This window comes from Bradysia coprophila (genome assembly GCF_014529535.1).
Source record: "Bradysia coprophila strain Holo2 chromosome IV unlocalized genomic scaffold, BU_Bcop_v1 contig_81, whole genome shotgun sequence".
In the NCBI taxonomy this organism is placed as follows: domain Eukaryota; kingdom Metazoa; phylum Arthropoda; class Insecta; order Diptera; family Sciaridae; genus Bradysia; species Bradysia coprophila.
The window spans coordinates 1,925,825-1,951,898 of NW_023503375.1; the positions used below are offsets into that span (position 1 = coordinate 1,925,825).

The 26,074-nt window shown below is 36.2% G+C and overlaps 1 protein-coding gene across 1 annotated transcript; it reads right to left on the minus strand.

The window, feature by feature from the left end:
* Positions 1-8,683: 8,683 nt before the first annotated feature.
* LOC119072363 (17-beta-hydroxysteroid dehydrogenase 14-like) lies at positions 8,684-24,264 on the minus strand. The gene is made up of 3 exons (XM_037177557.1): positions 23,347-24,264; positions 10,754-10,757; positions 8,684-8,694 (listed from the first exon to the last, which is right to left on the minus strand). The coding sequence occupies exon 1, from the start codon at positions 24,151-24,153 to the stop codon at positions 23,398-23,400; it is 756 nt and encodes a 251-aa protein (XP_037033452.1). The 5' UTR covers positions 24,154-24,264; the 3' UTR covers positions 8,684-8,694; positions 10,754-10,757; positions 23,347-23,397.
* Between the last annotated feature and the right edge of the window lie 1,810 nt (positions 24,265-26,074).

Sequence of the window (26,074 nt, forward strand, 5' to 3'; positions counted from 1 at the left end):
ATACCTGTTCAGGCTTAGGTTTAGTTGGAGATGTAACCTTGTTCCTTAAATACATTAATTGGCTCAACTCTGACTGAAAGCTGGTACAGAATCAAACTAAATTCCACTTGCCGTCTACATTCACTGTTAGGCGATTGTATTAATTTTGTCTTACTTTCAAACAAGATATTGCTTGAGCCACTTAAAACCATTGTAGTTCTAGCTTCAAGAATATGATTTTAATTCAACAATCAGCAAGCGACCTAACTCAAAATTGCAATTGTTAGTTTAATGTTGAAGTTGGATCGTCAAAAATATTGTGTTGACATCTCCAATCAAATCAAAAAATGCAAGCAGCCATTTAAGTGTATGCAAAAAAACCACAGATCCGTTTTAGAGAGAAAATTTTTTTCAGTTTAAGAATACATTATAATGGCTACCAGTCTCTAGTCTTATTATCACCAGATTTTGGCAATAAATCAGTTTATTTGGTCTAATTAAAAAAGGAAAATTATCAATGAACCCGATAATGTCCTTTGATAATATTTTACGGATGTTTCACATCATCTGTTATCGACAATGACAACCACCAAAATACGTGATCTGCCCTACTTCTTGTCATCTTATATAGGTATAGCAAAAATGAATGTTAAAACAAAGGAACTAAAAGACTTCAATAAGTTGAACAATCTTACACCAAAGCAAGTAGCAGATTCTATAACTTTCCTGAAAGCAGGAGCAATATTCAAAAACCGCGCTCATAATGTCGATCGAGCAGCTGTAAGTTAATCCAGGATCTGATCAATTACGTAAGGAAATATGACAATTGCGTAAGGATCACGTTTAGTACTTCCATTACGTCATTTTTAGTATTATATCACTTCGCGGAACTGTCAACTTCTGGAACACTTGCGTTTTTTACAAGAAAATTCTAACTTGACAAAAAATGGAAAATTTTCGTTAAGTTGGATTTTCTTGTAAAGAAACAAGTGACCCAGTTGACAGTTTCTATAAGTGGTCTAATTTACTAGTGCATTCAATATGTCATACGATCTAAGTCGGAGTTTTAATTTGAAATGAAAACATTATTTCAAAATTGAAAAACTGGTATCATACTCTAGGATAAAGGTCTCACTACGGCTCTGATTAACGCTAACAACACTATTGAGCTACCTGTTGAATGAATGAATTCAATATACAACAGTTAAAAATAAAACTTATTACCTGCGGTGTCTTTCATTCAATTTAAATCTATGTCGCCAAAATATGTACAGTCAGCATATTTGAAAAATCAAAGAAAACTTATTTCCATATGTTTTATGCAACAAGTGTATGTCACTCTACAACATAATATTGCATCAGCAACTCATTGTTAAGTGGATATCAATGAATAGTTGTGTTCAATGAAACAGTGTCATTCAATTGTTTTATTATTGATTGTGGTTGGATACGTAGCATCCTTGGAGATCATATTTGACGAATATCTACAGTCTACGAATATCAGTAATAATTATTCCATGATCAACTTCTGTTTAAGTATAGAAAAGTGAAATGAATTTCGTCATAATGGTCAAGCATCATTAATTCATGAAGTGCATAGAAACATGAATCAGTTCTCGGATAATGTAGCAATCGTTTCGAACTCCGTAAATTTTGGTTTTAGTGACTACCGCCTATTCATGGGGAATGTTTAATTTTAGTAGGTTCAACAACAATTAAATGATCTCTTGATGAACTTAGAGTGTGGTAGTGGTTTTTGTGGGTTACAACAAAGAAACTTCTGATTTTATACGACAATGCAAGTCATGCCTATACCGCCCATTTTGTTTTTAAATAAGGTAAAATACGCTACCACAAGCAGGTTGTGTTACGACCATTCAGAAGAGTGCGTTTTTAGACAATCTAGCGAAATCTCTAAAGGACCTAGATGAAAATGATTATCTAAGTTATTTAACACATCCAACGACTCCATTTTGATAGAATTCAGGCTTTGTCTGAGGTATAAAATAATTGTACGTGTCGACGTGGTCGACGTCAATATTTTAATTTTCAATATTTTCAATATTGCAATGCTCTTTGAACAAACCATTCAGTGGAAGCTGTTCCAAAAATTCATCGCTTGTGGGAAAACTAATTTGGAAGGGTACAGCAAGGGATAAAAGAATTAGGAAAAACAACCTGTACGATCCATCAGCGCTTTGCTATATCGTAACACTGAAAATAATTGACTGATTCAAAAACAATTGGAAAACGAGATTTATTTCGACTTGTCTTACTGCTGTACCTCTTGTCTCACCGTTGAGGATCGAATCGCACAGATCCTTTACATCCACTACACTACACATCAAATTATTTTGTCTCGTATATCTGGAGAAGTAAATTTCGAAAATTTAAATGTCCAGAAAAAACTACACAATCATACGTTGAAGTCCAACCAGTATCAATAAGGTAGCCTCCTACTTCGATTAGAAATGTTAGAGGAATACAGTGACCATTGAACGAAACTTTCTACTTCAATGTTAAGCTTTTTTCGGGCACTCGAAGGTTCAATTTGAGTGGCTTGATCAAAATCTTTTGTCTTTATACCTTGAGGGAACTGCTGAACTTCAACTGACAAAATTTTCTTTTAATTTTCAGTCAATCACTTCTTTCATCCAGTCTTTCATAATGATACCTCATACCCGCTACGCTCCAACGAGACCATCGTACATGTATAACCGTGCAGATTGGGAAACTTATCGCCGATACATTGATCGTGGCATACAATACCGTGAATTCTACAATACACCAGGAGACATCGAAAGTGCAGTACAACGCCTAGTTCGCTTGATTCAAGCTGCCAGGCACAAAAGCATCCCAATTTACCATCGAGATTTTATGAAGAAACGTCGATTTGTTCGAAGAGATGACAGTTTCTGGCAAAATTTACTATGCGAGCTACGTGCCGGAAACATAACCCGGAAGAAGGTTGAAAGTCACATGGAATGTGATTCCATTTCACCGATTGATCAAGTGAAATGCAAACGTAGATTTAAGAGTCGTGACCAAAACATTGCATGCGAGTTTGCAGATTCTTTCAAACGGGCACACAAAACGACCTTATCGTGGACCGATCCAAATGATGATGTGGTGAAAAATGGGCTGTCCTCAGCACCGGCAAACCATCATGGAAACAAGCCAACGTTTCACTTTGAAAGCGAGGACATTTCAAATGCAATCGAATCGCTAAAACTAAAAAAATCGTCTGGTCCCGATGGCATTCCAAACATTTTAATGAAAAATCTACCTCGATCGGCGATTGGGAGATTAACCGAAATCTTCAATGCATGCGTTGCGTTGAGTTATTGGCCAACGTACTTTAAAGTGGCGAAAATTGTTCCAATTTTAAAACCGGGAAAAAGTCCAGCGGTCACATCAAACTACCGACCAATCAGCTTGACCAATTCGATTGGGAAAATATTCGAAAAATTGGTAAAGGAAGAAATCGAGATGTTCATCCATCGGAAGAAGATTATTCCACCGGAACAATTCGGATTCCGAAAAAATCATTCGCCACTGATGCAAATCAAGCGAATCACTTGTTTCATCGGTCGCAATAAAAAACAGCACAAAAGCGTCGGTTTGGTGAAACTGGACGTTGAAAAGGCATCCGACTCGGTGTGGCATGATGGCCTGATCTACAAACTGAAAGAGAAATTTAAGTTTCCACCAACTCTGTGGAAACTAATAAATTCCTTTATTCGCGGTCGCGAATTTATGGTGGACGTACGAGGTACTACGTCCTATAAACTGCAAATGCCAGCAGGACTAGCTCAAGGAACGGTACTGAATCCGTTACTATATTCTCTCTACGTCAGCGACATTCCAATTCCATCAAATGTGCAGTTGGCTATGTATGCAGATGACATAGCCATCTATACGTCCGGCTACAATTTAAATAAGATAACCAACGACTTAAATAAGGCTCTGAACATCATGAGCGAATATTTTATCAAATGGAAAATTAAAGTCAATGCCGAGAAAGTACAGTCGATAATCTTCCCAATGTATCAACGTCAGAACGATCCATCAATTGACATATTATACGATAACCAAGTGGTAAAAAGAGAACGATCAATAAAATACTTGGGCATTACCCTGGATTCATACTTAACGTATGAGGACCATATCAACGGTGTAATAGAGAAGGCGATCACCTGTTTCACGAAATTTTCGCCGCTACTCACTAGCTCTACACTGTCCAACAAAACGAAACGTTTGCTTTACATTACGATCATAAGACCGATTTTGATCCATGGCAGTCCGATCTGTACCAGGGCACCAAAAAATGTACTTAGAAAACTGTCCATTCTTCAGCAGCGATTTATCAATTCATTCTTAAATTTGCCATCGAATTATTCTACGGAGAGGACAGAGAAAACGTATCGCATACCACGTATGTCGCGCTATTTGAATCGCATCAATGAAAGATTTGCGAAAAAATGCGAGGAATCTCGTTATGAACTTATTAAGGACATCGACCATCAAGTTTGTGTTGCAACAATCGTGGAACGTAGTTATGGCGCGAATGACGTACACTCTTAATTCGTTATTTTGCTGGTGTTAGTTCTGGATTACAATCTACATTGTAGTCCACCAATGGTGGACCACCATACAAATGAAGGAGTAGATTTTGATGTTTTTACATGTTCATTGACAATTAAAATAATTGAAATCCAAATTTGTAAGTTAACTTTGTAGACAATTAAACAATGTGAATCAAGAGGAAAATTGGATTTTCTTAAGTTACCTGCACTGAGGGTTCCTGTTACAGATTTTCGTTTAAACATTTTGCTACAAGTGAATTTTATTTCGCAGCAACAGAGAGAATGCATTTTATACTCAACACAACACAAGCTCACTATAGAATAAATATCACGCTCGCATTACACATCCGATCTTCAACCTAACTAAAATTGAGAGCAAGAGCACACAATGAAGGTAAGGCTTACTACAAACAACCAAAAAAATGAACCGTATCAGTGAATGTGATCAGCGTATGATGAACGTTACTTTGCTGCAAGTGTAAACATCTCTTATCACATTCAATCCCGGCGACAAAATCAAAAATAAACTCAACAAAATTGAAATTTACATTCACTTTTACTCTGATGATGATTGGGATCACATCACAGCTAGCGCCAATTGGTTTTTATCAACAGCCTTCTCTGTATGCGCTATACCTTCAGCTAAATCTTATCAGCAAAAGTTCAAGGATCATTCACTCGCAACTGCAAATCCACAAACTTGGTGTATAATTCAATATCTTGTTACGAATATTTCGCAAACGATTCAGTATTCAGTTCGGTAGACAGTCATTTAGCGCTTCAAGAGCGGAAAACGAAAGTTGTTAAAGAAAGTTTAGTCTAGTGCTTGGCTAGTTTTTTCTTCAGAAGAACTTGTTTTTATGTCAGAGTGTTACCACCGCAGTGTGATCATTTCATTTTTACTTATCTATTTCTTTGTAATGAATGAACTTTTGATGGGAAGTAGGGTAATGTTAAGGTGAATACAAAATATCATTGAAGTCTGTCAGTTACGACATTAATGCTTGATTTCCTCTTACTCCGTTTACGCTCCGTTTACTCTTTAAACAATAAAAAAGAGGCGTGGTTTAGCTAAACGGAGTGTAAAAGGCGTAAGAGGAAATCAAGCATAAGTTAAGTTAGGTCGAATAGAAGATCAATTACAAAATTGGTTGAGCGTCCAAGGACCATCAGAATTTGTAAGAAAAACTTGGTGAAAGTTCTGCAATTTTAATAATTTCGGTAAATTCGATTCTTCTTCAATTATACATGTGGACAATACTACAATATGGTCTTAGTTCACAGATTAGTAAACAATACTTACTGTGTGATTGTAACGAATTTCAACTCAATTATGTATAGCATCATTACAGTCGCTTCATCTTCGTGATCAACATGTTAATTAAATTCAATTTAGACTGACATCGATTAATATCATTTTGTGCAGATCAAATAAATTGATATCCAATGGATGACATTTTTTGAATTTTGTTGTTATGGTTGTAGATAACCTAGAGTACGGAACGGTATGAATTTCGTGCTCAAATTTCATTTTCACGAATTTTTCGCGGAAAATCTGTGTACATACTTACACAAATTTTAATTGAAGGCAACAGGTTATTGTCAACTGGTGTATAGGGAGAGTTTTCAATTTTACAATTTTTAAGTATAGTTTCCACTTAAAAAGAGCACTCAACCGTCTACATGACAGTTGTAAAATAGAACAAAAGAACTGTCACGCAAACGGAGTGGAAATTGAATTTATTTCAATTTTTTACTCCGTTTACGTGACAGTTCCTTTGTTCTATTTTACAACCGTCATGTAGACGGCGGCTAAACGGAGTGCTCTTTTTAAGTGGAAACTATACTTTAAAGTGACACTCTCTTCGTTTAAAAATTCTGAATAGAAATCTAACAGAGGGATTCTTTTGAAAAACGACCTGCCGAAATCGGACGCATTTTAAAGTGGACTTCTGATATGTGCCTAGACAGGTATTGGTCCCTAGAGGTCAAAAACATTTTTTTGAAAATTCTACTATTTTTGTATGGCTAGTGAGAAGTGATCAAAAACCGAAAACATGCACTTTTAATCTGGAAATTTCTCCGGCTACATGACAGCCTATTCATTTTTCATTTTTCGTCAACCTGAAAGTTGAGCTTCCGAGCTTACGCTGAAATTGTAGCCTACATTTGTGCGTTTCGAAATTTTTGATCGCTGATATCTTTTTACGAGAGCCCCTTTTAAAAAATTTACGACCACATTTTCGAGTAAAAATATGGCAGCTTTGAATAAAAAATAAAATTGTTTGTGAAAGTTCCATGTGCTTTGAGAAAAGTGTACCTTTGATGCAAATTTGGGGCATCGGTACAGTTTTCTCAAAGCACATGAAACTTTCACAGACAATTTTATTTTTTATTCAAAGCTGACATATTTTTACTCGAAAATGTGGTCGTACATTTTTCAATAAGGGCTCTCGTAAAAAGATATCAGCGATCAAAATTTCGAAACGCACAAATGAATGCTACAATTTCAGCGTACGCTCGGAACCTCTTAAGTTGCCTTCTGTGGATTAAATTTGACATTTCGAAATGACCTTGGAAAAACCTATGGATTAATTTTGTCAAAGGCAGTTATCATAATGAACGTTTGTGCGTAATCTCATAAACATAAATACATTCGAGAAAATGCGTACCTACGTATGTACTACGAAACGACGTATTAAAATCAAATATTTTAGTGAATAAACTTGACAGATTGCCTTAATTTTTGGTTCCAGTCAACCAAGTCAACCAGTCAAGTTTATCCAGGATCCTTTGGACTTTCGGTTAGGGTTCTACCAGAACCGGTTATAAATTTTTGTTGGTACTGATTTCTAGTTTAAATTAACATAAACCTGAAAACAAATTGTCAATCGTCCTTTAGCGTCATCTGTTATCGGTAACGACGACAAAATAAAAAAGGAATGTACACGCGATCTTATAATATAATACGATACATGTCAAAACTATTGAAGTAAAAGATTTTGTATGAAAATGATGAAAGTGCTGAGAACAAGAGAAGTAATAGACTCGATTCGGTTAATTGCTCAGGTATTTAACATTTCTTTTAGCTTTTGAATTCTTTGAATTCTATTGAATGTTTATTGATTGACTGAAATGTCATGCGGTGCTCTGGCACCATTGCCTTCGCCATCTCGTTAGTTGGTGGTGGGTTTCTACTATGTTAATCCATGAGTTTTGGGCAACCATTGTGATCCACTTTGCAAAAACGTTCTGGTTAAGAACGCAACGACTTGAATCTACACTGAATTCTTCAATCAAATAAAGTTTTGTACCTTCGGAATATTAAACAGACAAAATTTTGCAAAATAGATTTCACCGTCCCGTCAACAAAATTATTGTTAAAAAATGCATTATTCACTCGTCATCAATGACAACACTCTTAGTGTGTCTTTTCAATTTTGGCCGAGCGAAATTTAGCTGAATAAATTAATTCGGATTAAAAGACCGTGCTAGGTTGCAGTTGCTCATTGATTCATTCATTCATTAATTTAATTGAGTTACGAGAAATATGCCATGACATGAAAAGCGTACAGATGTAAGAAGTAATTAAATGTGTTGAATATGTGGAAGATCTTATTAGGACGTAGGTGGGGCTCGTCTTCTCGACGAATTTCTACTACATACGAGTTTCTACGTTCCCAAAAAGATTTTCCATTTTAGGCATTGAAAAAAGCAATCACCCGAGCATTCTCACCGCGATATCGAAAATAGTATCTGCCCTTAGTTCTTCATAAGTTTACCGACTCAGGCATGCATCACACGATAGTTTATGTTTTGCTTTGTAGATTAGGTATATCCGCAAATAAATTTGCAATTCTTGGTCGAAAAGTCATAGTCGGTACTGTTGACAGAGCTATCCTGTTCGATCGGAGTTTTCGATCTCCAACATGTTAGTTCCTTTTTAAAGCTACATTATTCGGCTATCAACTCTAGTCAATAGTAATGGCTTCACCTCACACAAGTCAGTGAAATGCAGCGTTGTATGCGACCTTACTAGGACGAAAATCGAATATCCCGTCTGCGCCCTATACTAGGAAAAACTAATTTAAAACCAATCTAATCAATTCTTTGGGCCATTTTGTCATTCCTTGTACTGGTACAGCCTTAGGTACCTAAATATATGGGGTCGAGCCTGGAATTAATTTGGATCAAATCTGCATTGTATCAAAGCTCTAATGAGAACTGTAGTTTTCAGTGATTTTCTATAATAATTCTGTGACCGTCATCAACTGAGATTGCAGAAACATTTTCCATCCAAAATGTTATCTCCTATCATATCGTACTGGCATACCTCGACGAAATATGGTCGTTAAAATGTCTTAAGATCAACAAGTCAATTTCATATGGCATCTTTTTCCATTGATCTAAGCACATCATCCGTGATTGTTAGCATATAAATTAGTTAATAGTAGTTTAATTTATTAAATTTAAATTGGCTTAATTGACCCCTATTGTGTGTGCAAGTGTTCCACGGCGGAAACATTCAATGTGTAATATTGTACGGTATTGTGTGTGATGAACATAAATATGATTGAATAATATTGTGTGTGGGGCAGTAACTATTCGTCGTTGTTGGTTAATATTTAAATGCATAAATTCTAAAGAGCAATTTTAGTTAATATTTTTGTCAAGTAAAAGATTTCAAGTGGAGTACTTAACTGACAAGTAAAATGTAACCAATATGTATAAAGACACTGGGTTGAGTATGCATGTACAATGTACATATAGAGACATCGGACTTGGCAAATAAGTGCACCAATTGTGTATAGTGTGCACAGTTAGTAACATTTGTAATTTCGTTGTTTTTGCCGAAACAAACTCGAGAACAAACTTAAGTTCACCAGCTGAAAGTCATCTGTTCTCGAAAACGATGACAAGAGATAAGAGCGATAAGCTCTAGTTAGTGGCTTCTTATATTGCGAAACGTGGGTTAAAATAAACGAAGTACAAGGTCATGAACGGTAACGACTTAATTAAATGAAATAGTAGATTTGTTCATTATATCAATGTCGGCCAGCAAAGTTGTGAACATAACAAAGATTCTTTGTCATTAGTATAGTAAGACGACACACCTCTAAGTCATTTATTTAGAATTTATATTCCAAATTTATATGCAAGGGGAAATGCTATTGTTCAATGTCCCAATGCAACAATCAATTACATTCATACTTCAAGTAGATTTCTTGACTGACGAATGAATGATCATTGAAAATTCTGTCCGGGTCTATACGATTTACCACCAGCAATTTACTTCTAATTGTCCACATTTTTTTACGTACCCGTATTAACAACATCGACAACACAGCACTGTATATATACGGATCTGAGTATTATATAGGAATCCTGCCATATAGAGCCGAATAACGCATAATCTCTGAACAAAATGAATAATTTAATTAAAGTTAATTTGTGTCCCCGAGTTCTCCTTTCATTTCTTTTTACCATTGTCTACTGAATTTCATTTTCTATGCGAAGTAAATTGACCAGTATACAAAAAAAAAATCGTTTTTAAACAGTCGCTTAAACTGTGCCGTATCGATGTATGCGTGATTCACTTTAGAGCTGGATGAATGTGGACAACGACAATTTTGTTTCATTGAAACATTTGATTCTATATCGCATTCACATACACATCGCAGTCCCACATATATATAAGCCAGCATAATATACAAAACGTACTAAGTGTAACTGTTCAAGTCACCAGATTTTGTAAGTTTAGAATTTGAAATATAAAGTCATTTGTAAATCGACAACAGCTCAGGATCGTGTCAACTGAGAGCGCATTTTATCTCGATGCTTGGATATAATATTTATCGGATCGGGAACCAATAAAAGAATATTTTTTTTTGTATTTTAACTTGGTTTTGATGGTTGTGAAGAAAAATGAAATGAAATTTGTGCATCAAATCGAATAATTTTCTGGAAAGTTATATTCATTTACATGTTGACCCCATGACATTCCGTTAATATTTTATGTGAAAATTCATGTGTGTGTAGTCACAGCAAATGATAAAACGAAAATTATTTTAAAATATTTCAATTAAAACACCAGTTGAATGTGAAAACATTTCTGCTTCATTTTATATACTTTACATAAAGTCAAAGACGTTCGGAAAAAAAAATATTTTAAATTGCAGTGCCGTTACATTGCTATCATTTCTTTTCTAAGTACTAGTGCCGCAGGAGATGCTTACTACTCCTGCCGCCCAAGTGCTTTTCAAAGAGTTTGATAGAATCGACTTGGAATGCTGATTTTAAATAAAAAAAAATAATTATGTTCGTGACCAGCCAACACTGGCCAACAGTGGAATAATATTATCAGTCCATTTGATTCGATTGAACTTCCTATAAATTGGTAAGCTATTGCGGAACTAACGTTCTTCGAGCCTTCGATCATGATCAGAGGGATTCTTTTGAAAAACAGCCTACCGAAATCGGGCGTGTTTTCTAGTGGAACTTTTTATAGGTACCTAAAAAGGACTTCGACCCTAGAAGCCAAAACCACTCTCAAAAAAATTCTTCGAAGCTTTTATGGCTGGTGAAAGGTGATCGAAAGCCGAAAATTTGCACTTTTCTTACCAAAATTTCTCCAGGTACACGAGCCGTACAGGGTCGTGTGGGGTGTCATTAGAAAGGTAATCACATGTACTATTGAGCCGAAAAGAGACTCATTGGTTTTAAAATTAATCCACACTGAAATATGTGCAGAGGAAGTTTTCAACAGAAAACTTGCAATTTTCTTACCAATATTTCTCCAGTTACACGAGCCGTACATGGTGATGTGGGGTATCATTTGAAAGGTAATTTTATGTGCTTTTGGGCCAAATAGGGTCTTATGGGGTTTGGATGCATATGCGATGAAATATGGGCACCTAAACATTTCAACTTCTCATATTTCATCGCATATGCATTCAAACCCCATAAGACCCTATTTGGCCCAAAAGCACATAAAATTACCTTTCAAATGATACCCAACACCACCATGTACGGCTCGTGTAACTGGAGAAATATTGGTAAGAAAAGTGCAAGTTTTCGGTTGAAAACTTCAACTGCACATATTTCAGTGTGGATTAATTTTAAAACCAATGAGTCTCTATTCGGCTCAATAGTACATGTGATTACCTTTGTAATGACACCCCACAAGACCATGTACGGCTCGTGTACCCGGAGAAATTTTGGTAAGAAAAGTGCAAGTTTTCGGTTTTTGATCACCTTTCACCAGTCACAAATGCTTCGAAGAATTTTTTTGAAAGTGGTTTTGGGTTCTAGGGTCGAAGTCCTTTCTAGGCACATATAAAAAAGTCCACTGGAAAATGCGTCCGATTTCGGTAGGTTGTTTTTCAAAAGAATCCCTCTCAATGAAAACGGATTAGGATTGATGTCCGGATGCAGCGTCGATCCGAAGTGTTGGTTATTAGTTACAACTAATTTTTATTCATTCTAGATAGATCCGTAGATTGTGCGTTTAGAAATGTGTCTGTCTATCGAGAATACAATTCAGTCAGTAAGTACTTAGAACTTTCTCAGAAGAAACAAAAAAAAATATCTGCTTCGGTTGATTGTGTAAGTAGAAAATGACAAATTCCGAATGTGATCAACTGAATTAAATGAAGAGATCAATATTGAACATCCAAATCTATGGCGAAAGCATTGTTGCCGACACTTTCAGTGTGATATTATGTCATGTTAAAAAAATTATTCATTTCGATAGAATCAATTTGTTTACATCAACAATTCGTAGATCAATGAAAAAACGAGTTAAAATGAAATTTATTGAGTTGTCGTAAGTTTTCTTCTCTCTTTTTTTTTTAATAGAATTTAATTGACGAAATGAAGATTCAGCTGAACACATTGTGAATTGCAATGAATATTTATATGAACAAACAACCGTACGGCATGTGACATCACTATAACTGCGATCAACACCCAAAACGTGTATGGACAGTTTTAGTTCCTGATTCTAAATATAAAAAAAGAAAAAAGAAAATCTAGCTTGTCACGATCAGGCCCTATTTCTGTTCGAAGGTAAATTAGAATCACATAAGTGCGTGCGAGACAAAACTATGAATTTAAAACAGAAATCGCTCCTGATCCTGACGAGCTATAGTTAATTTTCTTTTCTCCCCATAGGTTTTCGGGCTCGTGGCTGATGCACTGCATATCTTGGATTCGAACTAGACTCTAAACTCACGTTCAAGTCACACACCAACAAGTCGGTTGAAAAGGGGAACAGATGTTTTAAAAGCTTATTCCCTCTGCTGGGTCATAAATCCCGGCTGTCGATCGCCAACAAGAACATTCTGTATAAATCGGTAATCAGGCCGATCATCACGTATGGAGCTCCAATTTGGCACCGAGCAGCTAAATCCCACACGAATAGACTGCAGGTTCTGCAAAATAAGTGCCTGAAAATGATCAATGGACGTCCTTGGTGGTACTCAACTCAACTTCACAATGAAACGAGATATCCTACGATCACCAACTTCACACGATCAATAGCAAGTAAGTTCGCTGACAAATGCGTCAATTCTACATACGATCTAATAAGGGATTTGGTAACCGAATGATGACCTTGCCTATCTCGACAGAAAAGTTTCAAGTTCATCGTTTACCTGGCTGAAAAGGATGTTTTTCTTCAAGACGAAACTTGCTGTGAAGGACCGTGTTGTAGTTGACTACAACTTTTGGTTTTTGATTTGCGTGAAGACGGGTTTTGCCGACTCTAAGCGTTGTAGATTTATCGAGTTTATTTGTGTTTTTGTCCCTGTTTATTTATTCTTTACAATTGATCATGTGAAGGTTTTTGTTGATCTTTTCCTTCGAATTGTTTGATGGTGTAGCGGAACGTTGGTTTAATGAAATTAGTTCGCTGTAAAACCAAAAGGTTGAATCTCGATAATTGACTCGCATTGCTATGTTAAGCTTACTGAATTATTTTGATTATAATAAATTTCTTTGACTTTGACTTGGCTGATGCACTCAATTAATCAACATTTGTAAAGTACAGAAATGTTTTCCAGTGACTGATCTGCCAACACTTTCTTCTTTGGCTCAGTAAGGCGCTTTCAATTAGCCACGTTCATAAGAGAAGTGTAAGCATTAGGTCAGTTATTGAATCTATTACTTCATTTGTTTGACGTCATTTGAGTTCATTTATTCATAGAGTAAATGCCCGTAACGGACATTCAAATGTTTTTTTTTTTCTCTAAAAATGATCATTTCATCGAAATGCATTTGAAATTTTTTAATAGAAAGTACGAAAATTTCGACTCGTTTTTTCTGTTCATCATGGCCCTACGTTAGTGAAGGGCCGTGACGCAAGTCCGTTCACACTGAAAAATTTTACAAAAATTTTTCCGCAGGACTTTTTACACGAACTTTTTGACTTTTCCCCCTTTGCTCCTACTACCCCCAAAGTATTTTATTCGTAATCTGGGCGTCCATACGAGTTCAACGAGCTATCACACGCCTCATAAGGTTAAGATTTGGCCGAGATATTACATTTCAAAACTTGGAAATTTGCAGAAATTTGTATGAAGAAATTAATTTTCATGCATTTTGAAATTGATGAATATTACCAACCTTTGTTACTTTGTTACTTTGTTACTTTGTTACAAGGAAACTTTTGAATTTACCGATGAATTTGGCTGAAATTTTCAGGGTATGTTAAGGACGTAATTCTAAGAAACTAATTTGAAGGAATTTTTATAAAAGCTTATAATTTCGGAGCTATGAGCGTGTTAACCTATTGAGCTATGGGATCTATAACTCGGAAAATATGGCAGATAGAAAGTTCGTTTAAAAGACAAATTTATAGAGTTTCAGATTTCATTTGACACGTGTTTCATGGTTTTCCTAAAAAGTCGTCTATTTGGGAGCCATGAGCGTTTTAAGTGCGAGCTATGTCAGCCATAACTTGGAAAATACTGCAGATAGAAACCTTGTGTAAAAGACAAAATTATAGAGTTTTAGATTCTAGTCGATACGTGTTTCATGGTTTTCCTAAAAAGTCGTCTATTTGGGAGCTATGAGCGTTTTAAGTGCTAGCTATGTCAGCCATAACTCGGAAAATACGGCAGATAGAAACCTCGTGTAAAAGACAAAATTATAGAGTTTTAGATTCTAGTCGATACGTGTTTCATGGTTTTCCTAAAAAGTCGACTATTTGGGAGGTATGAGCGTGTTAAGTGCGAGCTATGTCAGCCATAACTCGGAAAATACTGCAGATAGAAACCTCGTGTAAAAGACAAAGTTATAGAGTTTTAGATTCTAGTCGATACGTGTGGTGTTAGGGAATCTCGCGCCGCGTCATTCACAATAACTCACAAAGTGACAGCTTCCTTATACAAAATGTGCCAAAATGTGAATTATTGTGAATGACGCAGCGCGAGATTCCCAGCAACCATACGTGTTTCATGGTTTTCCTAAAAGTTCGACTATTTGGGAGCTATGAGCATTTCATTTTGACACATTTTGTATAAGGAAGATGTCACTTTGTGAATTATTGTGAATGACGCGGCGCGAGATTCCTCAACACCACCTACACCGATATCAGTTCTTTTGTAAGTGGATAACAGGACTTGCGTCACACCTCCACTGTAAGTGGTTTTGGGCGATATCAACTTCTTGAATTATAATCGTGTAAAATTGACAAATAAGTTTCGACCGTAAGAGATGCATCGCATTCACATCAGATAGCTATAAAGCATCTTTCTGGTCTTTTTAACGTTGCGCTTTAGCAACGAACTAAACGAACAACGATGAAGACCAACCTATTACCACCAAAATGTGAAAAATTCACAGTTCGTGCTCAAAATAGTTCACATCTGTACTCGAACTGTGTATCATTTGTTCACATGTTCTTGGTTTCTGTGCACATTTTGAGTTGTGTACACAGAATGTGAACACTCTGTACGCCTGACTTTTCCCGTGTACAGAATGTGAACACTCTGTACACCTGAATTTCCTTTGTAAACAGAATGTGAACACTCTGTGCTCTGGAATTTTAGTGGACAGAATCTTCATTTTTTGGCCAGGTGGATGGAAAGAGATTGAGTAACAAGACATTTTAATATGGTGAAATGAAATCAATTTTTAACGCTACAAATCATAAGCTGTGCAGTAGACAGTTTCTAAGGCCTGATTCCTACTTTCGAAAAACCACTCGGTTTTGCTTCTGTTCACCTAAACTTCGCCTTTTTTTCTATTGTTTAAAGTGTATACGGAGAGGAAACGGCGTACCTTTTTTCGTAAGTGGAAATTAATGGACTTAGTGAAAAATAACCTTACCATTTAAATGCCGGCTTTTGACCTACACATTCTTAAAATCTATTTTTAACCGTGAAACTATGATGTAGGGATGAGCGGGTTGACCCGAAGATTCGGGGAACCCGCAAACCCGACCCGATCCGTCGGGTTTTGGGCAGGCGGGTTGTGAGTACTTCGGGTTGGCTCTGAGTCGGGTTTCAAAAAATGAATTTCGGGTTTTGCCGGGTTTGGGCGGGTATTTCAAATCAAAGCCCGAATTAACCCAACGTATTTGAAATGACTATAGAAGTGATTAGTTCAGTTCGGGTTATCTAATAAATCAGAGTTTTTCTTCAGTTTACTCTTCAGTTTATTTGATTGTCGTCCGTTCAATTCTTTGTCATACTTGAAAGTTTAAGATACTGACAGAAGTGTCCAGTGTCACTGAATCACAAGTGATGAAAATTTAAATTTAACTTTAAATTTAAATTCAGTAACAGTCGACACATCTGTCAAATTCTTAAACTTTCATCTTTTTGTCTTTTATACTCGAGTATAGAAACTAAACTCGGGTCGGGAATACTTTTATTATTCACGCCATTACTGAGCATAAAACAGAAACTTTAATTCGTACATTCGAAAGTACATTCAGTCATTTTTAGACCCGTACAAATTTTTTTTTTTCCCGTTTGGTATTATCAAAAGAGAGGCTAAGTTCGAAGATGAGTGATTTTGGGTCGACCCCTCCCGAGCTGGGGCCTAATAAGTGCTTTACGGTTTTTCGAAGATATCTCCAGACATTTAAACGTTACAATTGTATGTGATACGTCAAATGAAAGGTATAGAATACCGATCGACAAAAAAAAAGTTTATGGAAATCGGATGACCGACTCGTGAGTTAGACCCCTTGGTATGAACCAGGCACAGGGCGGCAAGCAGTTTTTGCTTGTAGGTCGGCCAAATTTGAACATATTTCGTCTGTTTTCACTTTATTAGACAGGTATTGACCGTACCAATCAGGGAAAAAAAATTTATGAAATTATGTTCTCCGGAGCGTGAGCTAGGTCTTTTGGAGTGAGCCCTTATCTGGCTACTCGGCCGTACAGTGAACGTGGAGTATTTTGTCAATATCTCGAGTAAATTTTGACCGAATTTCATGAATTTTTTTTTTGTTTGAAAGGTATTAACGAATGTAAAGCGTCAGTAAAATTTCAGGTCTCCTAACAAAATGGCTGCCGGCGGCCATATTGGATTTTATTAAAAGTGATATATCTTGGGAAAAATGGTACTTAGATAGTTTCTGTTAACATGGAAATAATTTGTTATGTGTGTGGGGTGTTTCAGGCATTACATATATGGACATCTATATATACCCATATACAGCTATATTGAGCTATATACAGGCATATAGAGCTATATTACAGCATATTCATCTGTGAAATGTTTATTTATATGTAAATATAGCGGTATATAGCTGTTTAAATAGGAATTTATGAAATTTGACTTCATACGGGGCTGTCTATATTGCCTCCGGCAATTTATTTGTGTATGATAACAAGAAAAAAACTGGGTAATGTAAGTAAAAATTACCTAACATCTAACATAGCTTTTCAGTAAAGAATGAAGTAAAAGAAATGAAGAGTTTCACAGTAAAGGCTTTTGATACGAATAGGTGTTTCGTACGGGTCGGCGTTAGCTATGTTTCAACTATTTTTCACGAACTGTGCACTCATCTTTTAAATGACCTGCTATGGGGCATGTTTTGAAAAATAAACCGTACTTACGGCATGAATATATTTTTAAAGTTTTAGATTTTATCCTGTCGATATTTGACGACACTCATAAATTTATCTCTGATCAATTGGCGAAAAACTAACCCCAAAACTGAGTCGTTCATCTGTTCAGCCATTTGACTTTATTTGCCAATGGTGTGAAATCTGTCATCGCCGATAGAATTTTTATATACAGATTTTATTGGGCGAGCCGGTTTTTGGGCGGGTTTCATAAATAGTTAACGGGTTGGGCCGGATTCGGACGGTTTAAAAATCTTCCGGGTTTCAAAAGTGTCGAGTTTCAGAAAGGGATAACGGGTTGGGTCGGGTTCGGGCGGGCTTTTGAAAAAACCTCAACCCGCTCATCCCTACATGATGGCACATTTTTGACCAAATGGATAAAACTGTAGATCATGCTATCTTCAACATTTTTCTCCATTTGAACAGAAATGTGTCATCATGCCTTTACGGTTAAAAATCGATTTTAAGAATGTGTAGGCAAAAAACTGACATATAAATGGTACGGTTTTTTAAATAAAAGAACTCTTGATTAAAATTTTCACTAGGTCTCTCAAGCAAATTACGGCAGTCCAAAGTACAAGAATTTATAGAAACGATAATCGTATCCACATCCCCATGTATTTATTGTTTTAACATACATTTTACAACCTCTTGGGTGGGTCAGGTCCATCGACTGACTAAATTTTTTCAATAACTGCAGTCTTAGTTTTCTTACCATTTTTAGATCACAAAATTATAGTCAGATGAAAAAGCGATATAAGAACAGTATGTTTGCTACATCATCAATTGTATTCATCTATTTTATATTCAATGGCCGTATTAGCCATATTATGCTTTATTTTACACAAATTTATTTTAATTTTCTGAACAAACAAAGGGAGCTATGAGTTTAAGTTTCAGCGAGCGATGTTTTACTCCCAGTAAGAGTTTACTATAAAAAGATGGCATATTTCTTTCATATACCTCTAGAATAAATGAAACTCGTCTGAATTACATTTATATTTTTTGCAGAATCTTCGCTGAATATAATGGTAAGTGTCCGAACGATCGGGGTGTTTACATAAGTAGTATGCCTGAATTTATCGCTAATTAACCTTTTGAGTTAATATCAGCAGGTATTCGAATCATTTTCTTTGACGAGACACTTCTATAGTACAGAGGCAACGCGTGAAGTGTAACCATTGTTTCAATAAAACATTAGGCCTAAAATAAAGTCTGGTGTCCACTTAAAAATGTTCACCGTAAAAGAGTGCCGGAGGATTTCGATTGGTTGAAATTCGTCTCTCTCGTTTGTTAACCAATAAAAATCCTTGGCTCTTTTACGACGAAATGTTTTAAGTGGAAATCAAGCCTATTTAAAACAAAGGACTATGTAGTATTGAATGTACACTGTACAGTGTACATTCTACAGATGCATCCAAAGAAGTGGGACGATTTGGTATATTCTGATGCTGAGTTGCATAAAATAAAGCTTTTGGAAATCTGTTTAGAATTATTCAAGTTATCGTGGCATCAAGGAATGAACAAAGTGTGACAAACATTTTCTGTATTTAAGGTTTTTGGTCATACATTCCATGTATTTTCAATCATAGTAGTGAACATTTTGTGATAAACATTTTAGAGTGTTTTTCATTCGTAAGACCCATGACTTTCAGTCAAGGTAGATCAAATTTCTCAAATAATGTATATTCACACACCGTTGACAAACTCGCGTTATCCAGAGTAATCCACAAAATTTCTTACATCAATGTGACTTCTGTACACGTACGCATAGTTACCGAACCGACTTACTTCAAGAAGAGAAGTGTTTAAAATGCTCGTTGGTATTCGAAAGTGTTTAGCTGTACGACCTTCAAAACCAATGTGTGCAGAGTAATTATCGAGAAGTACATCTGTAGCACTATTATTTGGAGTCAGACTGGTCAAATATACACCAATTCCGTCAACAGCCCCTGTACCGTTTCCGTCTGACATCTTTTTGTTGGTGTTAGTAAAAATTTAATTTATTCATCTTCACTGAGAGAAATGTCTTACCCTGATATATCCTGATCTTTTGATAGCTTGGAGGCCCTCAATGGTCGTGTAATGAAAGAGATATTGTGGTAACATGATGAATGTTTATTTAAAAACAATAAAAATGTGTTTAGGTCTGTGCTACACGCTCAAAAATGTTATAAACCCGAGTATGTGCACTTTATTTATATTCACCGATATCAGAAAGGTTGGCGGAAGTGACTGGTCGACATTTGATTTACTCACTAAAAGATAAAGACAGAGCTAAAACTGTCCCATAATCTTTAAAAACAACGTAGATAATGAATTGAATGGACTCGCATAATGCTTTTTGGTATAACCATTCACTCACAATTTACAACTAAAGATTAAGAATTAAATTTCCTAAAAATAGGACTTGCCAACGCACTTTCTATGAGAGGGCATTTACGCCGTAAGTGCGGTCGAAATTCAATATGGAAAGTGCAGAGGGCTTTCTAACGTAGCATCATTTTCATACAAGGAAATGTTGAAACGTATTTTTTGGTTCACTTTTTCATCGAATCATTCACTTAAAATTCAAATTTTAGGCACACTTACGGCGCCCTTGATTGCAATTAAATCTTTTGTGACAACCAATCATTGCGCACACACTTTGTAGTTATATTTTTTATTTTTTAATGACAAATTTTCGGATTCAAAACCAAAATTACATTTTCAATTTTTTATTTTCAAGCGTAGGTATTCGAAAATGCTGATAACATTGTTGACTAATCGTCTAGTGTACAACTTTGTCAACTATCCGGAGAAAAGCATTAAAAATTAAACAATATCCATATGGATTTTCTTTTATATGAAATTGCGTTTTATCGGTTGGCCGTGTTTCCCATAAATTGCTTACTTTAGCGTTGGGCTCCTTTAAGTGGACGCAATTTTTTGAATATAAAGAATTGGTGTTAAAGTTAAATTTTTGCGTATCGGAGCCTTGAGCGTCACCCTTTCTGATATCAAAACTTTTGTAAGTAAATAACTTGCGTCACCCTTCCCCTTTTAAGGGGTTTTTGTCTGATTTACAATACCGATCGACAAAAAAAGTTTATAGCAACGCACTGCTCCTAGCATGAACATAAGAAATATTTGGAGGCTGATGAAGTCACAGTAGGCACTGCGATTTTTTCATAAAGATCGATGACTTGTTTTCGTTGTATGAGTTAAAACACACAATACAATCAATCTTAAGCGGCAGCTCTCATCACAAAAGCCTCCAAATTGGACATTTGTCAAAGTAGTGTTCATGCTAGGAGCAGTGCGTTGTTTATAGAAATCGGATGACCGAGTCGTGAGTTAGACCCCTTGGTGTGAATCAGGTACAGGACGCGAAGCAGTTTTTAGGCATTGACTGTACCAATCAGGGAAAAAAGTTTATGAAATTCGACTCACCAAAGCGTGAGATAGGTCTCTTGGAGTGAGCTCATATCCGACTACTCGGCCATACAGTAAAGGTGGTGTTTTCTTTGTTAATATCTCGAGTAAACTTTGACCGAATTTCATGATTTTTTTTATGTTTGAAAGAATTAACGAATGTAAAGCGTCAGTACTATTTCCGGTCTACTAACAAAATGGCTGCCGGCAGCCATATTGGATTTAGTAAAAGTGAAATATGTTGGTAAAAATGGTACTTAGAGAGTTTCTGTTAACAGAGAAGTAATTGGAAATCTATATATAACTAAATACAGCTATATTGAGAGTAATGTGAGTTTCACATTATAAGCTTTTGATACGAATAGGTATTTCGTACGGGTCGGCTTTAGCTATGTTTTTATAATACTTTTGCTATTCGCACATTGTGAGAATAGTCACTTTATAATATTTCGGCTATTTCAGCGACGACCCAAAAATTCTTTTGGGAATATCTTTAAGATCATCGGTCCTTCATAACTCATCTTCGAAAGTGATCTGAGGAATTTAATTCCTCGTCGATTTCGTTATCGTGGACTTGAGTAATTCTAAACGGATTTCCAGAAACTTTTTTTTAATCAAGGAATGAACAAAGTGTGACAACCATTTTCTGTATTTAAGGTTTTTGGTCATACATTCTATGTATTTTCAATCATAGTAGTGAACATTGTGTGACAAACATTTTAGAGTGTTTATCATTCGTAAGACCCAAGACTTTCAGTCAAGGGAATAATTTTCCAGAAACATACGATAAACAAAACAATCTTAACTACGATTTAAAGACAATGTACATTCATTTATCTAATGTCATGAACTACCGTGCGGTTTCTATTTTATGCGCGGTATCGAAAGTCTTTGAGAAGCTGCTGTTTACCGTCCTGTTCGAAAAATTTAAAAAAATACATACATCCATCCCAGCACGGTTTTCTCGTTAAAAGGTCGACACAAACAAACTTAATGGAATTCGTGACGTCGGTATCCCAGTCGATGGCGAAAGGTGGTCAAGTTGATGTACTTTACACCGATTTCTCCAAGGCGTTTGGCCGTATCGACCACGACATTCTACTCAAGAAACTATTAAAGTTTGGATTCAGCAAACCCTTAGTAACATGGTTCCAATCATATCTATCGGAGCGTTCGTTGTTCGTATCAATTGGAGGTGGAAAGTCAAAAAAGATAACTCCGACTTCTGGTGTGCCTCAAGGTTCAATAAATGGGCCCGTTTTTGTTCACCATATTCGGCAATGATCTACTTCAGTCATTGGAAACGTCGTTCGGATTCGCTGACGATCTCAAGCTGCTCAGAAAAGTTGACAACGGCGGGGATTGCTACATTTTTCAACTGGAAATGAATCGATTGCGCAAATGGTGGACCCTGAACCGACTAGACATGAATGTAAAAAAATGTGCTATCATGTCATTCACCCACAAAGCTGAAATCAACAGGCTGGAATATCAATATAAAATTGGGGACGACATTCTTCTAAGAGTACGATCGAAACTGGATCTGGGTGTTATGATCGACGATAAATTATCTTTCAAAGAACACGTAAGCATGACAACACGGAAAGCCTATCAAATGCTCGGGTTCATCTTTCGATGTGGTAAATACTTTAAGTCTAGGGAGAGTTTGCTTGTCCTGTACAACTCGCTTGTTCGAAGCCGACTTGAATATTGTGCTTCAGTTTGGAATCCGACATACAAAGATCGCATTGAGATCATCGAAAATGTTCAACGCACGAATATGTTGTTTTACAAGTTTCGAATCCCAAAAGTAGATTACGTAAATAGATGTCGGCACCTCCAACTGCATTCACTGGCGAACAGGAGACTGGAAAATGATGAAATAGTTTTGTAAAAACTGATTCGTGACGGGATTGACTCTTCTCTAATTCGTCAACTGTCGTACCACAATAGAAGTCGTGACACTCGGCAAAACAATCGGGTCTTCTATTCCATACAGTGGAGCAGCAACATTGTACGTAATGAGCCTCTTCATCGGATGCAAGAAAATCAAGACGAATATTTCTCAGATGTTGATATAATTAATGGGAGGTTTGATTGGTTTAAGAAAACGGTTAGAGCTAAATTTAATAACTGATTAACAATGTGACTGGATTAGAAATTAGCAATGATCTGGATTTGGATTTTCGTTATGATAATTTGTGTTTGTTTAGTTTAAGATTAATATGTTATTGGGCTGAAAAAGTCTGTTTATTGATCTATAAATAAATAAATTTAAAAAAAACGTATTTTTAGGCTAAGTACAAAGCTTTGCTAAGTATCAACACTTAAATAATTCAGCTACACATGGCATGTTTTCCGCCATCCACCGGCAAACAGCAGCCAGTAATAAAGCTTGCTGTATCACCGGCCAAAAATAAAATAGCCGACGAAACTTCAGATGTGTCGCCATGGCGTCCCATAGCATGAGTCAATTTACATTTTTCCAAAAAAGCAGCAAAATCTTCATCCGTCATTCCAAGTTTTTTATGCATTCCAGTGCCAATCGTTCCTGGATTCACTGAATTTACCCGAATCCCTTTGCTGGCCAAATCCAAGGCTGTACATCTGGTGAACTGATCCAATGCCGCCTTTGAGACACAGTAAGAAATGGCGTTCGGAAATGACCTCAAGCCAGTGATACTCGATACGTTAACTATGTTACCTTTTGTCTTAATTAAATGTGGTATGGCCCGTTTGGTCAATTTAAACACTGAGCGAACATTTACATCCATCAAATCGTCGAAGTCGCTGATTTCAATATCTTCGACTGAACCCTTTTGTAACACTCCGGCATTATTGATTAGAATGTCTATCTGGCCGAAACGTTCAATGGTTTTATTTATCACTGAATCTTCATGTTTTGTAATGTCGGCGATAATATTTAATGCCTCGACATTGGCAGGAAGTTCATTGCGAACTTTATTTAAGTTTGCCTCATTACGACCAACCAAAACAACCTTAGCAGCTTCATTGGCAAAACGTTTCACAACATCCGCACCGATTCCAGAAGAAGCGCCTGTTACAATGACAACTTTATTCAGAAAACTCATTTTATAACAAATTAAATTTAACAGATAAATGAACCGAATGAAATTGAATTTCTGCAACGCACTGTGCTTTGATTTCTGCCTAAAAGATCAAGATTTACACAGTTCCTTTCACAGCTGTTTTTGTTTGTAAACAAATATTGTGTTGAAATGTCAAATTTTGAACTTGACACCTTGAATGTTTTGCGACATAGCGCCAAAATATTCAATTTTTAAATCTACGAAATTCATTTGTGAGATTATTGAGTGTTATTAAATATCAAAACGTCCTAAGTCCATTCCTATCTATCCTTTTAGGAATATATCAAAATTTAGTAATAATTTTGCAAAATATCAAGAGAAGCTGCACGTTAGTAAGCGAGTCCACACTACAAAAAAGTAAAAAAAAAAAAAAAAATTAGGGACTAAGGAACATATATACAGCAACTTTTTGAAAATTTCCAAAATGGAAATAATGACGAGAACATCGATGACGACACATTGGTAAAGTTTGGAGATGAAGTCTTTGACAGGGTCGACAGTTATGTATACCTCGGCCACAAACTGAAACTCGGTTTAGACATTCAAAACGCTGAAATAAAACGAAGAATTGGACTTCGTTGGGCAGCTTTTGGTAAACTTAGATCGATTCTTCAAGAAGCAACATGAACAATAGTCTGAAACGTAAAGTATTCGATTCGTGCGTCCTTCTAGTTCAGACATACTGCGCTGAAACACTTACGTTGACCAAAACATCAGCAAATAAACTGCGAGTAGCTTAGATATCAATTCAACAGCAAGTAGAAATTGGCAGCAATGGATGGTACAAAATGGAAGGAGCTAGGGGAGGCCTACAAATAGAAGTGGATATAAACAGGATGAATAAGAAGAAGAAGATGAGCCATCATACCGCAGGACTTGATTACTTTGGCGAACTTTCGACTAAGAAAAGGCTTATAGGGAAGGAGTAGCGCTCGTACGTTTTCAACATTTATATACGTATGATAGGCTTGTCCGGCAGCATTACAAGGCAACGAGTCGGCAACGATAAATCAGTTACCATTTAGTGGACAGTAAGCGGAAAAATTCAAAAACGAAGACAGAAGATTTCCCGCGTTAGAGTCCACGCTTTTCTTATAAATTTTCCGCTGAATAATGTTTTCCATTAATCTGAACCCAATGCAATCGAAAGCGACCTTACTAATTGGCAACATTATTTGCAGTAAAAAGTCAATCAGAATTCTTGGCTTCTTTATTGAGCGCATACAAAAAACTGTGTACAAGGTTTTAAAGTACTTTGTGCTTGTCTTGTCTGGTGAAGTTGTGTGTTTTAACGAAGTTTTGCACAATTGTCTCTTTAGTCACTCCATTTTTGGAACGACATCCATTGTCGCAATTACAACCGAATATATTACAAGATCCTACGCCACAATTGATTTGCAGACTACTAGGCACAGTCTCGCCATCGAAGCAGAAATATGTGATGCACTTCTTTTTGTATTGATCGGCATCGTTACGAATCCAATAATCGTTGTTGTCAATGGCATTCAAGAAAAAAGTAATTCCTGGAACGTAATGGAGCGGTCCAGCTGCAACAGTGTTTATTTCGGTTTCTGCTGGTGAATCTACACAAACGTGTTCAATGATCGCCGCTGTGGAGCAACATTCTGCGTCCACATCATTTGCAGATAACACGATCAATAAGACGGTGACAGAAATTATACTCGTAACTAGAGATTTTGCCACTGCATAAAAAACAAATCAAATTCAATTTAAGTGTGAGAGAGAGAAAGCGTTATGATTTTTTATTTTGGTGAAATGTTTAGAGAGTGTTCATAAAAATGATGTGACACAGAAATCGTCTTTTACAGACTCCCCACCCCCCGTTTGTCACACTTTTTCAGAGTCCCTCCCCCCTAAAAGTGTGGCATCATTTATTAACGCT